The sequence below is a fragment of the Amblyomma mixtum genome, chromosome 3 (assembly GCF_055824585.1).
Source record: "Amblyomma mixtum isolate Tamu chromosome 3, ASM5582458v1, whole genome shotgun sequence".
NCBI classification, from domain to species: domain Eukaryota; kingdom Metazoa; phylum Arthropoda; class Arachnida; order Ixodida; family Ixodidae; genus Amblyomma; species Amblyomma mixtum.
Genome location: NC_143014.1, coordinates 58,321,581 through 58,336,211, shown reverse-complemented (window position 1 = coordinate 58,336,211; position 14,631 = coordinate 58,321,581). Strand labels below are relative to the sequence as shown.

At 42.2% G+C, this 14,631-nt stretch overlaps 1 protein-coding gene across 4 annotated transcripts in view; it reads right to left on the bottom strand.

Moving 5' to 3' along the window:
• LOC149350308 (uncharacterized) overlaps positions 1-14,631 on the bottom strand; it is a 43,101-nt gene that overhangs the window by 9,597 nt on the left and 18,873 nt on the right. For 2 of the 4 annotated variants that reach the window (XM_089579317.1, XM_089579316.1), the window contains exons 2-3: positions 8,438-8,594; positions 2,477-2,697 (exon numbers count right to left, since the gene is read on the bottom strand). In XM_089579317.1, the coding sequence (XP_089435443.1) occupies positions 2,477-2,697; positions 8,438-8,594 (378 nt within the window). Of the gene's footprint in view, positions 1-2,476; positions 2,698-3,875; positions 4,264-8,437; positions 8,631-14,631 lie in introns of those variants that run through there. The other 2 variants (XR_016290321.1, XM_089579318.1) reach the window with 2 other exon arrangements.

Sequence of the window (14,631 nt, the reverse complement as noted above, 5' to 3'; positions counted from 1 at the left end):
GCAAGGAGCAAGCTGCAGTAAAGGCAACAGAACATACTAAAACCCAGCACAATATTTGAAACTCATGCTTGCTTTCCAAATGATACTATGGGCTCATGCTTAGTATGACCATACATGAACAGTGTTCCACAGGTGTTGCTGGTGCAGTGTTAAGAAGCAAAGTTTTATAATTAAGTTTTACCAGTATATGTGCAATTTGCAGCAAGCATAATTGGAAAATTCTGTTAGTGACCATCACTGCTGTGTAAAGCATACAAAATCACTGCGATGCAGCACTTGAAATTAATTCAACCCAGATCCCAGATCAAACCAGTTTTCTTTATCGGGACTGGCATGCCCAAATAAAAACCAGCAGTTTCTCAGCTGGAAATACAATGCCCGACTCAAAACTAGTTTGTGTCTGTTGGGACCACATAGATCCAAATACAAACATGAAACTAGACTTAGATCAAAACAGACCTTAGATTAGAAATAGACATTAATGTGCACTGTAAATGTCCCAGGAGTGACACAAATTATAGCTTGAGTAACACAAATTATAGATGCATAGCTTTCAGCATAATAAGAATGACAATAAGGAGAGACTCGCAGGCACTGAGAAGCAGCTTTTGATCACTGATGACTCAGCTCATTCTTAAAGTTTTCAAACACTCAGTGTAGGCGACTCAGGTAGTGCCACTTTATGCTGAAACTATTTTGCAACTTTCTTAGTGTGTTTCACATCTGCTTTAAAAAAAGAATAAAAGTAAGCCTCTGTAAATAAAACTTTGCTACTCAATGGTTTGTTTAACATTCATATGAGGTAATCACTTTCCAGCAGTGCTTATGCATAGCGCCTTCCACGTGTGGCAAAAACTGCTCTTAAATGAACGTTACTTCAAAGCTATTTCCATTATGAGCAGTGCATATGAGTAATGAGTAAGGCTGCCAATTTTCTGTGGCAGGAAATTTTAAATTCTGTGAACTGACAACAGAGGATCTGCAATATTCTATGAGATGCCTTTAGCGCAGCAGTGGCTCCCATGCTGCTTCTTTTCGCCTCGGTGCTTTGTGTTTCGTACTGCATAGTTCAGCGCCCATTCACCCCTTCTTTCCTTCCTTATTCCTCGCATCTCTTGAACTACCTCCTCTTGCTTCTCAACAGCCTGCACTGCCTTCTTTCCACGTTTGTAGGAACTCTGTCTCACCAATGCATGCCGCGCACTTTGCCTCAATGACCCAAGGTTGCCAAGAAGATTGCTTTTTTTCACGGTGGATGAGCCCGGTGGATGAGCTCACTGTGACTACCTCAACAAACAGCGAAAAAAAAAAGTGTGATATTTGCACCTTGGTTTCAAATACATTGTGAGGTGCTCTCTGAAGCAGGCAATTTGACGAGAAAGCTCAGTTAAATTCGTGCTAATATTGCTTTCAACAGGCACTAGTACCGTGACTATTTACATATGTGTGTAGACATGCTGCTGGTCCAAGCCACAGCGCTTGATGTGTTAGCTTGCTTGAGTGTATGGGGGAGCAAGCATGCAAAGGCATATCCACAGAAGTTTGTAGGTTAATAAGTTTAGCCTTTAAAGACAATTCAGACAACTGAATAAACAAATTATGTAATTGTATTATTCCTGTTGAAGTCCACAAACGCAACATGATAAAAAAAAAAAAGAAAAATACACGATCAATGCATTTGATGCCACAGAGTATATGTTGGCTATAATGTTCCCCCCAGACAGAGGAGCCGTCATTGCTGGCAGGTTCAAAATGTGCGAGTGACCCATGATCCAGTCCGCCAATCAGCGCTGTCAGCCTACCACCCTCTCTGCCTTCCCTCTCCATTTCAGCACCAACCACCTCCCCACCCTCTGTTTTCCCTCCCCCTCTCTTTTAAAAGTGGAGGGGGATTTCCCTCTCCATTTTGCACACCTGCCAAGATGAATGGTCAGATTTTTCCTACCGGGAGTTCTAATGTTAACGCAGTAAAAAGGATGTCGCTACTGACACGCAATCCCACGAAAGTGCCAAGATCCATGAATTTTCATGGAACTGTGGAAAACTAGGGATCTTAATTTATTTGCCTTCATAAGGGAGACAGACTCCAGATGAAACTATGCAAAGTAGCTTGAAAGTGACTGGGCTTCTTTACACCAACACTTTCTGTGTTCTACTTGTGTGATGTCTGTTCCACATACGCTTCAACAAAATTTTGTGTTCAGGTTGCGAAAGGCTTAAGCTCAAAGGGCCTAGGTCTCCCTAAGTGAGATCATATGTCAGGCACAACAGTGAACGCCCCTCACATGTAAAAAAAAGAAAGCGTAACATATGGCAAACTCAAAAGTTTCTTGTAGACCTATATTCTCCATTCCTCAGTTACCACTATTCAGCAAATGAATGCACATTTCCTCCAAAAACTTGACAAGGAAAGTTTAGCACATAAAATGAATCTTTTTTGAGCTTTCGTTAAGAAAATGCCATGTCATAAAATTACCTGTGTGCTGAAGATCTCGTAAGCATCACGAATATTAGTGCTTTCTTGCCGGAAAATGTCATCCATTGGAAAGTCAAGCGGTGATGCATTCTTGCCAAGCCAGCACCTACACCCACTGTCCACTGAGAAACCTTTGTCTTTTATGCGACATTGCCAACAGTCAATGACGACTGGACCCATTTCTTTTTGTTCCAACATCTTCCTGTTGATGTACCCTTGCACTGCATCAAAAAATAGAGCGGCTCATGAGATTGCAACACTTGAGAAACATGACTGAAGTTCTCAGCAAGTTCTCAGCAAGTAGAAGTTCTCAGCATAGTAATCTGTCGTAAAAAAAAAAAAGACAATGTGATACATCCCTGCATCAGCCCTTAGTGTAGGGCACTGTCGCAGTCAAAGCTGTACGTATGTGTCATCATTTGCAAGCGTTGTCCTTTAATGATGGAACTAACATACTACAATGACTGCACAGAAAATGTGTGCATTCATGTACATGTGGCTCACAAGTAGACCTGTTTTTGACATTGCCACCACAACTAAAACACCACAGATATGCACATGAGCAGTTGGACACAGCAGTGAGAAGCCTTTCAGTACACTGCAGAAATTACAAATGTGAACCTGTGTTAACATGCACTTTTGCCCTGGCTAAATCAAGTAGTTAGTGGCACAGAGAAATTTGGGAAGAATTTTTCATAAGATTCATAACAAGTCCTCATGAACATTGTCCTGAGACAACCTCAGAGCAAGAAGCAAATTTACCAAAATTCGCATCGCGCGCATTACAAGGCTAGATTAGGAAAACCCAGTGCCTTTAAATATCAGTCAGGTCGGCAATTTAGAGCATGTCACAATTCTTGAAGAATGTTGTCCTGAAAACTTTTGGCTTACACAGTGCATTACGTTGTAATCTTGTGACTGTTGCATGCTGTGTAGGCGCCATATGCTGCCATATTATCGAAAATCTTTACAGCGAATAAGTAAAAAATTGTAAAATAGTGCGACAAGCTGAAATTGGCAACACAAGAGCAGGGCAACATAGTAATTGAAACGACAGCACTCAGGAAACCCATATTAAAGAGCACGGAGAAACCACTTCCGAAGTTTTAGCACTGTTCTGAACAACCATCGGAGGACAACTGCCTATCATCCACAAACCAACGGTCTCACAGAGCGTCTGAACAAGACCATCGCAGACATGCTCTCCATGTACATCGACGCCGAACACAAGACATGGGACTCCATTCTGTCCTACGTGATCTTCGCATACAATACTGCCGTCCAGGAGACAACCAGGTTTACCCCATTCCAGCTGGTATACGGCAGGAAGCCCACGACAACACTCGACGCAATGCTCCCGCACGTTTCTGACGAAGACAACCTCGACGTCGCCACCTACCTTCATCGCGCCGAGGAAGCCCGAAGACTTGCGCGACTTCGCATTCAAGACCAGCAGCACACCGACGCCCGACGCTACAATCTGCGCCGATGAGACACGCATTACAAGCCAGGTGATCGTGTTTGGATATGGACGCCAGTTCGCCGCCGTGGATTGAGTGAAAAGTTGCTGTGACGCTACTTTGGCCCGTACAAGGTTCTCCGTCGCATCGGTGACCTCGACTACGAAGTCATCCCCAACGGCACGACAGCATCTCAGCGACGCCGCATACGCCCGGAAGTCGTACATGTCGTACGCCTGAAGCCATATTATGAACGCTAAAGGACTGGAAGTGTTCATTGTCCGTGTTTATTTTCATTTCAAAGCATCGAGACGATGCTTCTTTGGAAGGGGGGTAATGCCACGTATCATTGCAGTGTGTGTTCGTTCGCGCTCAAAGCAGCAGGAAAGGGTCGTTATCACTTTTGTTCGTGGCGCGAGAAGCGACCAGACTAATCTCGATTGTTCGCAGCCATGAAAGGCTGCATCTAGGTTTTTCCAGATTACCGTAGATGATCTTGACCTGTTATCTGGAAGTTTCCTTGCCGGCTTTAAATTGAGCGATGCCGCGAGTGGCGGACATTCGTAGTTCGACGACCGATGAGCACGTTTGTTGCTTACGCCGCCGCCGAGTGATTCAGTTCTTTTGTGGGCGCAAGTCAGCCCAAATAAAGAGCTTCGTTTCCAAGACTGGTTGGTGTCTTCCTGACCGCTGGACTGCCGTCACTACAACGTGACAGTATGTTGATTTCATAACTATTTTATTTTAAGCTGTTGGCATTTCTGAGTAATTGTAACTAACACCCTTGTGAAGTAAAGAGTAAGTAAAGTAACGAGAAAGTGCACAAGTTCTTGATATCAGCACGTTCACAAAGCCCTGTTCTGTGCAATAAAGTTATTAGTTCTTTTTTTTTTAAAAGCCCAGTACTCATCAAAATAAAATCTGAACTCCAGCATGCATAATTACATGCAAACGCTTCCTACAAAAAAAGTTAGGCAGTGGTTCAACTCTGCTGAACTGAGTTTTCACGTAGCAAAAGCAAAGACTGATCGATGGTCTGTAGTTGGCTGCCGTTTCAATCATGGACACACCGAATTTAGACTTGCAAGTTCCTCGTCGGTAAACCAAATCAGTCGTTCCCCCACTGTGTGGTCTGAATGTCAGGATCCGAGACTAGATTAAAGTCAAATTCTTGCTTCATCTGGTCGCCTAAGCCTTCTTCCTTGAAGTTAAAATTGTATCACGTGACACCACGGGATTACCACTTGGCTTCTTATACGGCCCTCTACCGACAACTGGAAAGGTCAAAGTCAAAGGTCAAGTGGTGCAGCACCAAGGTGGAGCACACACGGTAAGGCAGATGTGCAACTATTACTAATCTCAAGGTCGTTTCAAGGTCATTCAGGGGCTCACAGCACTATCCTAGCATAGCTCTCGCTACAAAATAACTTTCAAAAACTATTGCACAGCTGCACACACAAAAAAAAATAGAGCGCTTTTGTCCACTTCTCTGCGTCTCGGATTTCATGCACAAGAACCAGAACCTTTCCACTGTCATTCATTACGAAATGCCTAAGGAATGAGTGATAGCAATCCCAGAAAAAATGAATGCTGAGAAAATGAACCCTAACGTTTATCCCTCATTTGCCTCATTTATAGTAGAAGCAGAAGCTCTGATCTTTCCTCTTCATAATGCAGCTATGCTGATTCTGCTCCTTGTTTGGAAATCTGCAAAATCTGCGATGCGCCAAAACCATCAGAAGCATGATACAATTTTTGATGATCACGCATAAAAAAATATTCTAAATTGTTATTGCATTTTCCTTATATTTTTTTGCACAACACAGGTGAAGACCCGAGCAATGTGAAAAAAAAAATTAAAATAAAATAAAATAAAAATTCTGACCAAATAACCATTAAATTTGCTGTGTCCCCTTCTAATGCATGTGCCTAGATTAAATCGCATGCACAATTGGCTAACCTTCTTCACAAGCACCACATGCTATTCACCACAGAGGAATGCAGAAAAATTTCAGTTCTCACAGAAACAACTGATGTGCAGACCACATGTTCTGTACCTGACAGACAACTGACCATTTTCATTCCAACGACACATATCACTTTTACCTCCTGATGCTGCAACCACAAAAACAGATACACTCCACTGCAGTGGTTTGCCAGTACAAATGGCCAAGAGTGAACTGCCCTACTGCATTTTTAACCATACTGCAATTCTAGCTTGCAATCAATAACACTGCATCATAAACATGGTACAATTAAGGATCGCTGTGAAAGTAATGCCTCAAGCCTGTGCTACAACTGTAGGTGGGGCTAGGTTTAAATTCAAGATAGAAACAAACCAGCACATTCAAGATAGAGGACATGCAAGAGGAATACACATCAGCACAGGCACCTGTCCCCTATCTTGAGTGGACTGGATTGTTTCCATTATGAAACAATACCTCCTATTTTATTGTTGTTCTAAAACACCACAGACAGTGTTGGTAGTTTGGAAGCAGGGATGGAACCTTCCCAACAATAGTCGGCAGCACAGAGGCAGTGTGATAAAATGCTGACTCAAAACGTGTACAATGCAAAGAAGTGCAATATAGATTCAGGTGCACAGAAAACATAATTCACCTCCTGACATTCACCAACACTAGTGTAATGTTCACAGGGGGAAAATGATGAATCTCGGCAGCGAGAAAATGGGCAGCAGCATGCTTTAGGAATGAAAACAGTGACATGAAATATGTGCCACAATCAGGGGCATCACACCATAAAATAAAGAGCATCTCAACCAAGTTATCCGTACATATCAGTGGATTATGAGTAGAGCACCAATGGAATGGAAACAGAGTTGCAAACTTTGCTATACTGCAAAGACTCTGACAAATGGATCCCCCAGATGCTCACACAGGAGCAGGTAGAACAATGCAAGCAAGTTCTCCAGGGCTGACAACACATTCCCAGGCTCATAACTAACCCATACCTGACTAGGGTGGGAGTTTTCTAGATAGAGTCTGGTGTCACCACTGCAACCTTAAGTCAGAATGGTAGTCCATGCAGTGGAAACACTGCAGAAAAAGATGCCAGGCCTGATACCAGTTTTAAGACCAGGCAGCACTTGCCAATTTTGGCTGGACTGTTCTCCACACTCACAGTCTTAAAACTGGTCCAAATTTTTAACACAGCCATTTTGTGGTCTCCGCAGAGTAATGAAAAAAAAACACTGTAGCGAACTAAAATCAGGGGCATTTCCTTTTATAATACACAAACGAGGATGGAAAGCCATGGAGGACACAAACATTGGATGGTACCGAATTAGCCAAACATCCAGCTCTCAGTGTGTGGGGACCATTTTCCTGGCAACAAAGCCATCACGCATGCTGTAAAGTGATGGGTACTGTTTACTTGCGCACATTTTACCAGCACAACGTGGTGTGTTTATCACTGGTGAAAATGCATAGCCACTGATGTTACTTATGTTAAAAAAATGAGTGGTGAAGTGTCAGGTGAGGAGGGCATTATGAAAAAAAGTAATGTCACACTTTTTGTACCTGATGTACAGTTGACTCTTGATAATTTGAACTGAAACTGTTTGAATTATGTGACGTTCAAATTGAGGGGACCCTTTTTAATGCACTCGATGTTGATGGGACATAAGTTTGAATAAACCCAGGTTTGAATTAGCTGAAGTTGAAGAGATTCAACAGCAGTGTTTAAATTAACGTATGCTGCCACGGTGACTCGGTGGTTATGGGGCTTGGCTGCTGACCCAAAAGACGCTGGTTTGATCCCGGCCGTGTCAGCGGAATTTCGATGGACGCGAAATTCTGGAGGCCTGTGTACTGTGCGATGTCAGAGCGTGCTAACGAACCCCAGGTAGTAGAAATTGCAGGAGCCCTTCACTAAGGCCTCCCTCATAGTCCGAATTGCTTTGGGATGTTAAACCCCCATAAACCAAACCAAATTAAGTGACCCTCATACAACAGCAGTGCTGTTAAGTTGCATACAAACCCAGTTCAAGATGCCTTGTGGGATTTTAAATGTATTGTTTTTTTCATGAGTGTATTATCAGCAAAAAATGAAATGTGAGCAAGATAACTGAACTGCCAACACAAAAATACAAACATACTAGCTCCTGGACAGAAAATAAAAGTCACACTGATTAACACTCTTAAAGGACAGTCTTCACGCCTCCGAAGCAAAATTAACCTGCGCTAGTACTGAGCTAAATTTCCCTGGCTAATATCTTCTCATGTGTCTGTTCGTGACTTTCCATGTCTTGTTCGCATTTAATTTGTTGCCGATAGTACAAGTGACTTTCTGGCGACTTTTGCTACTGCATCTTCTCTCTAAAACAGCAATCAGAGGCAAACGGAACTGATACCTTTAGTAACATAGCCACCTCATGTTCCTCTGCACTGCCAGGTGTATAAAGGCAAGCTAACTTTAAAGTTTATTTTGTTACTGATTTGGGAAATGGAAAAAGTATGCATGCCGATATTTCAAAACTCACGTTTGGGGCATATAACCTGAAAGAACAGGTAAAATTCTGAAGCGGTTCTTAGTACAATGCAACAGTCCTCTGTCAGTGCTGAGTGGAGGATTTTTCCTGCCTCTGTAATGATGTTGGGATCCTCTTCATTCCACAGCGAGTTTTCTTCCATCCAATCCTAGGTCAAGAAAAAAATGCAGTCAAGAGCATAGTACTGAAAGCATACGGACGACTTATCAAGTAATTATACACAGACGAAAAGAATTCCTCAAGTTAAGATTTAAAAAATTTTTTCAAGCACTGCATATACTGTCCATCACTAAAATGCACTCAACTCAAACTTACACGAGAAAATGCATCTAAGACAGGACAGAGCAAAAGCTGTTTCAAGTCACCTCTACATCAAAAAGTTCCAGCCACTTATCCTTAAGGTATGACAAGTGATCGCCACTAGCTGGTTTGCGAAATCATTAACAAAATGATAACTCCAATGTGGGCATGGCTGCCACTGACACTGAACTCCTTTGCATTGCCACTTAACTGCCACTGATCAAGCACAAGTAGCCACACTAGCCCATGACTGATTGAGCAGGTGAAGTATACTTTCCAATATAATCCAGATTAGGGCCTCTGGTTTCAATCTGATCACCAAAGCTGGCCCTTGTCAGTGTGTACCCCTGATCTGGCAGCTTTGCACATGCTTATATAGTAGTTGCCCATCTTTTTGCTCTCAGTCTTCCAGCGCTGGTGCATTTTACACTGGAAGGAATGGGGCATGTGGACAGGACGACTATGACGATGCAAAACAGGCAGAATTATAGACTAACACACCTATAGTGCTGTAAAACATCCCACGACTGTATGGTTTGCATAGTGTATCAAAATCCAAGGAACCAATAGCACTCCATAGCTACATTGTCAACCTCCCTATTTCAATGCACTTCATTTTGTGGTTTCTCCTCATTCCTTAGCTGCCCTTCAAGCACGGTAAACTCAGCGGCAGCACCAGACAATACAGCCTGTTTCAAGGTGCGACAAGAAGCTCAGGTTTCTTTTACAATGGAGACATGTTCATACATGCCATGCGGAAAGAACATCTGAAAGTAAACAAATGGGTGCTGCTGCTGCCCAGCTTAGCCAAAATATTCTGATCAGAATTAAATGCAGTGATGGTTGTGCTCTTTATACGAATGCTAAGCTTACCACTTCAAAAGGTTCTAGTGCTTTTGTTAGCCCTACACACTGTCACCTAAATAGCCACTAAGTTTACAGCATTGAGACTTCCTTGCCCTGTAATTGCAAGCATGAAATTTTATAAACTATCACAGTTCTACCTGCAAATCCTCCATGTCACCAAGTTCATCTCTTCGCTGATTCTCAAGAGGCACTCAAGCTTGGTACAGCTGTGGAATAAATTCATGCTGCTTGCTGCTCGTACCCCATTGCCAAATCTATTTACTGGGTGCAGGCTCACAGAGTTGAACATCGCAGCCAATGCTATTTCACGTAAACCAGATATCCCTCTATCGTCCCCAACTGCCTCCCTACATATCCACTCCTTACTCATCTAACATCCTCTGTATCCCTCAGCCAGTGTATGGCACCCACTTACCCCCTAGGCTTCCCTACAATCTTACTAGAGTGGAGAGGGTCTGCCCAGAATGGCTCAGTTTTGAGATGATTCACCATAGTCGTTGAGTTATCATTCTGCTTGGGGGGGGGGGGGCTGGGATTGATTAGCACCATCTCTTTTCATTCGTTCCTTTGCACCCCCCTCTCCCCCGCATGCTTCTTATATACACAGGTGGAGATGCTACATACGTAAACATCAGTTTTATTTGTCTCTAGTCAAGTGAATATGTAAAAAAAATTACCCCATGGTTCTTAAGATACTAAATAAATTAATGAACAGAAGAAACTGAAAATTACATAAACTTTTGGTAGGCATTTATAACGACCTTAATTGAACTGAGAGAAACTGAGTGAACTGAACTGAGAGAACTGAGTGAGAGTGAACTGAGAGAAAAGACTGGGCAACACAAACATTTCCACAACAAGCTAAAAATTCAATTATTAAAAAAACTCATTATAAACTCTTCATTTGTAAAAACCACTATAGGCAATAGAAACATTTCCAGAAAAACCCAGCAATTGAAAAATTAAAAAGATTTTAAACTCTCAGTGTGTAGAAAACACTGAGCAGTAAAAACATTTCCATAGTATGCTAACTATTCAAAATTTACAGACGGATTATAAACTCTTTCAAAAATGTAAATGAATTACCAAACTCAGTACAAAACAAAAAGACAAACAGAAGTCAAAGAGCAAAGGTTGTACAGATGAAGTGGCAACACAGGGAACTGAATGCTGATTTTATGGTAGGGTATAATTTGAGTTCAGGGGCTTGAAGAAAGCTGGCGCTGGCGTAATTGACTGTGATGAAGTTTATTATCAAATGTATAGGAAACTGCAGTTCTTCAGTCTGTTTCTCCAAAACTCTACGAAGCAAGAAATCCTGCCCCCGACCCCATCATACTATGGTACAGCCAGTTCTACCTACAACTGACCTGTGGCACCACCCTCAAAGACAGATGTGCGACAACTATTGTGGACACGCCCTGCGACTTGTGGTGCATGCTGGACTCTTCGTGAGGATGGGTTGTGCAGCAATAATGAGTGAACCATCCAACATAAGAACCTCATAAAAGCAGTTGGACACAGCCTTGATCAGCAATGATTTGGAGGAGCACCAATGTCAGACCACCTGACGGGTAAAGACAAAAGCGCAATCCACCAGAGTCCTGAACTAAGAAGTCCACCAATTTCCAATATTGTGACTATGTGTCGCTCAAAATGGAACATACACTGCAGGCAACCTGCAGCAATTGATGTCATGGCCTGATAAGGCAAAACATTGAAAGGTAGAAAACACTGTTGAAACCACTTGCAAACACTAGTTTCAAACGATTTGCAGTTGATTAATTTTGATTATGTTTCTCGCACTTTCAGTTGCTTAAGTTTGATTACATTTCTCGTACTTTCAATGGTTTCAAGAGAGGACCAATTCCTCCCTCCTCCTACGCAAAGATTCTTTACAAAGATGCTCTTTTGCTGCACTAAGATAATTTGAATTCTGATGATGCAACAAGCTTTTACCATGAAAGCATTAAAGTTGCAAGAGTCCCCAGCTTTGCACTTGGGAATCACCATGATGCAAGCTGTGCACGCAAGGTACGGGATGACTTGATGCATGTTTGAAAGAGGTGTCAGGAGTAAGAACATTTTCACATAGTTATTTGCATCTGCAAGGTGCTGCATGAGAAACATGCAGCATCCCAGGATCTTGAACTGTTCGAAATTGTGAACAAACCACCAAGTAACACGAAATAAAAATCCGCTTCACGATTGTCCTTCTTTCGATTTCTAAAGAACCCTGCTGCACCCACCTTAGAGACATTGCACAGTTGCACATCATCACCCAGAGAACCCCGGTACCTTGGATTCATCACATCGATGCTTAAGCTGTCTTGCAAAGTGCACTCAGAATGATTAAATAAATAAATAAATAAAACTCTTGAGGGGACATTTAAGCTCGGATCACTGGGAGTCCTCGCACTACTCCTGGAGCAGTGGCCCAGCAGTTAAGCGATGTGCCACTGCCCCGGCAGGTGGCTGCTTCAAACATAAATAGGTGTGTACGATGTTTCTCTTTTGTCCCCGTATTTCACGCCGTTTTCTTTGTGAATCCATGAACCAACTCGCCCAAACTAGAGTTCTTCTCGAATTAATAGCCACATCAAGGATCTGGATGGATATACAGATTGTAGCAGGAAATTATTGCTAGACTTCTGTGAGCGGTGCAACCTAGCTATTGTAAATAGAAAAACTAAATATGGGAGACAAATCATGTAGGAATTCCGGAACAGGCAGACAACCATTGACTACTGCCTAATGTCACAAGGAATCTATAGCAAGCTCGCAAAAATGGAAATAGATGAAGAGGGGGAGTGGAGTCTGGGAAGTGATCATAAATGTATTAGTCTGCAGATGGGAGCTCTGATCAATAGAGAAGCGCAGGAAAGACAAAAATGGAACACAAAATTAAACAAATAGCACTAATATCAGCAGGCATTGAGGAACAATAGAGAAGTGCTCCATGGAAAAGTGGGATTATAATCACTTAGAATTACTCAGCAGTACGAAAATGCAACAAGTAAAAATGGCGAACCACAGGAAAGGAAAGAGAAAGCCATGAAGCTGGTAGAATAAGGAAATTAAGGAGGCCATCGAACAATGACAATTGTGGCCTTAAGAGAACACAGAGAGGCAAAAAAGGCACAGTTGTCTCAAGAGGAAATAGACCAAAAGTGAAAATCTTATCGACAAAAGAAATTGAAAGTACAGGTCCTTGTCCAGGGTAAATTAAAGCACTCCACTGATCACTGGATGGCTGAAGTTTGTAGTGCAATTAAAGGTGGACCAAGAAAATTCTGGAACCACATAAACTAGCTGGGTGAAAAGAATCAAAGAAAGCAGGAACAAATTCAAGCTGCCGAGGAAAATGCTTAAAGGAAGACAATGCTGTGAACTACATTGCATCAGTTAGATCTGAGGTCTCCCCAAATGAGGGAGCAACACAGGACAGCATGATAGAAAGCAACTTAGAAGTGACCAAACTTAACTGGAAAAAGGCTGAAGCAAATATGCCTAAATACACATTCGCAGAGACAGACGAAATTGCTATCAGGGTGATTAATAAACTTGGTCCAAGAAGCTAGGAAACATTCTTATAAGCATTGGAAACAGTTATAACAAATAAGCGAATTCTGGACCGCTCGTGACAGAGTAAAATTAATTTGATTTATAAAGGAGATAGGATGCACATAAACTCCTTCAGACTGATTACAAATAACATCTGTTATATACAGGTTGGCAATGCAGGTGGTGAAATTAAAAATGCAGTCATGGGTAGAAAGTAATAAGATGCGCTGAGAACCTCAGAACAGGTTCAGGAGTGGTAGGCTTATATATGATAGCCTGTTTATGCTTACCCGATGCATAGAAATAGGGCAGAAAATAGGCCTCTGTATTTAGCCTTCCTGGACATAATCGGTGCATACGACAATGTAAACAGGGAACTCCTGTGGAACATACTAAAAGATGAAGATATTGGTCATGAAGAGATAATTGATTTCCTACAGGAAATATACTGAGATGATAAAGTTGAAATTACTGGGAAGGGATAAGAAGTACAACTGTTGATGCAAGCAAGAGTAAGGCAGGGTTGTCCTCTATCACTGCTGCTGTTCATGCTCTCATGGAAAGAAGGCTAAAAGACAGTAATCTGGGTTATAATCTGTCGTACAGATTGGACGGAAATGTAGTTGAGCAGCTTCTCCCGGGACGATATTGTACTGTTAGCAGATAGCCAGGACGATTTGCAAACTTTGGTTAATTGTTGTGGAGACGAAGGAGACGTTCTAGGTTTCAGTTTTAGCGCAACTAAGTCAGGTGTGATGATTTTCAACGATACAACTGATCAGGTGCTTACAGTACAAGGCCATGAAATACCAAGAGTGGCCAAATACAAATACATCGGGATATGGCTAAACGAAGGGCAGATATACATGGAAAAGCATGAACAGTCTCTTAGGGCAAAAGGGCTAAGAGACACCGGGATAATGAAACATAGGGCGTTATGGGGGTACAACAAATATGAAGTACTAAGAGGTATCTGGAAAGGAATAATGGTGCCGGGGGCTTACTTTCGGGAATGCGGTTCTATGCCTAAGGGCAGAAGTTCAGTCAAGATTAGACGTAAATCAGAAAGCTGTTGGAGGATTAGCACTAGGTGCCCACAGCAAAACCACAAACGAGGCAGTACAAGGGGATATGGGCTGGGCATTGTTCGAATCATGGGAAGCTAAGATTAAAATACTATATGAAGAACGCTGGAGGAAATTGGACGATAACAGGTTGGCAGCTAAGATATTTAAATACTTATACAGAAAGAGCGTTGACTCACAGTGGCAGAAAAGAACTAGCTAGGAAACTAACCAGTAAGTATGCCGGACACGAGGACGGAGAAAGAAAGAGCATTAAACGACCGTTTTGTAAAAACGCGGAAGTTAAAAATTGGATTAATTCAATGAAAAAGAAGCACAGTGTAGAACTATGTCGATACTGGAAAAGGCAGATTAGGAAAGAATTTTTCT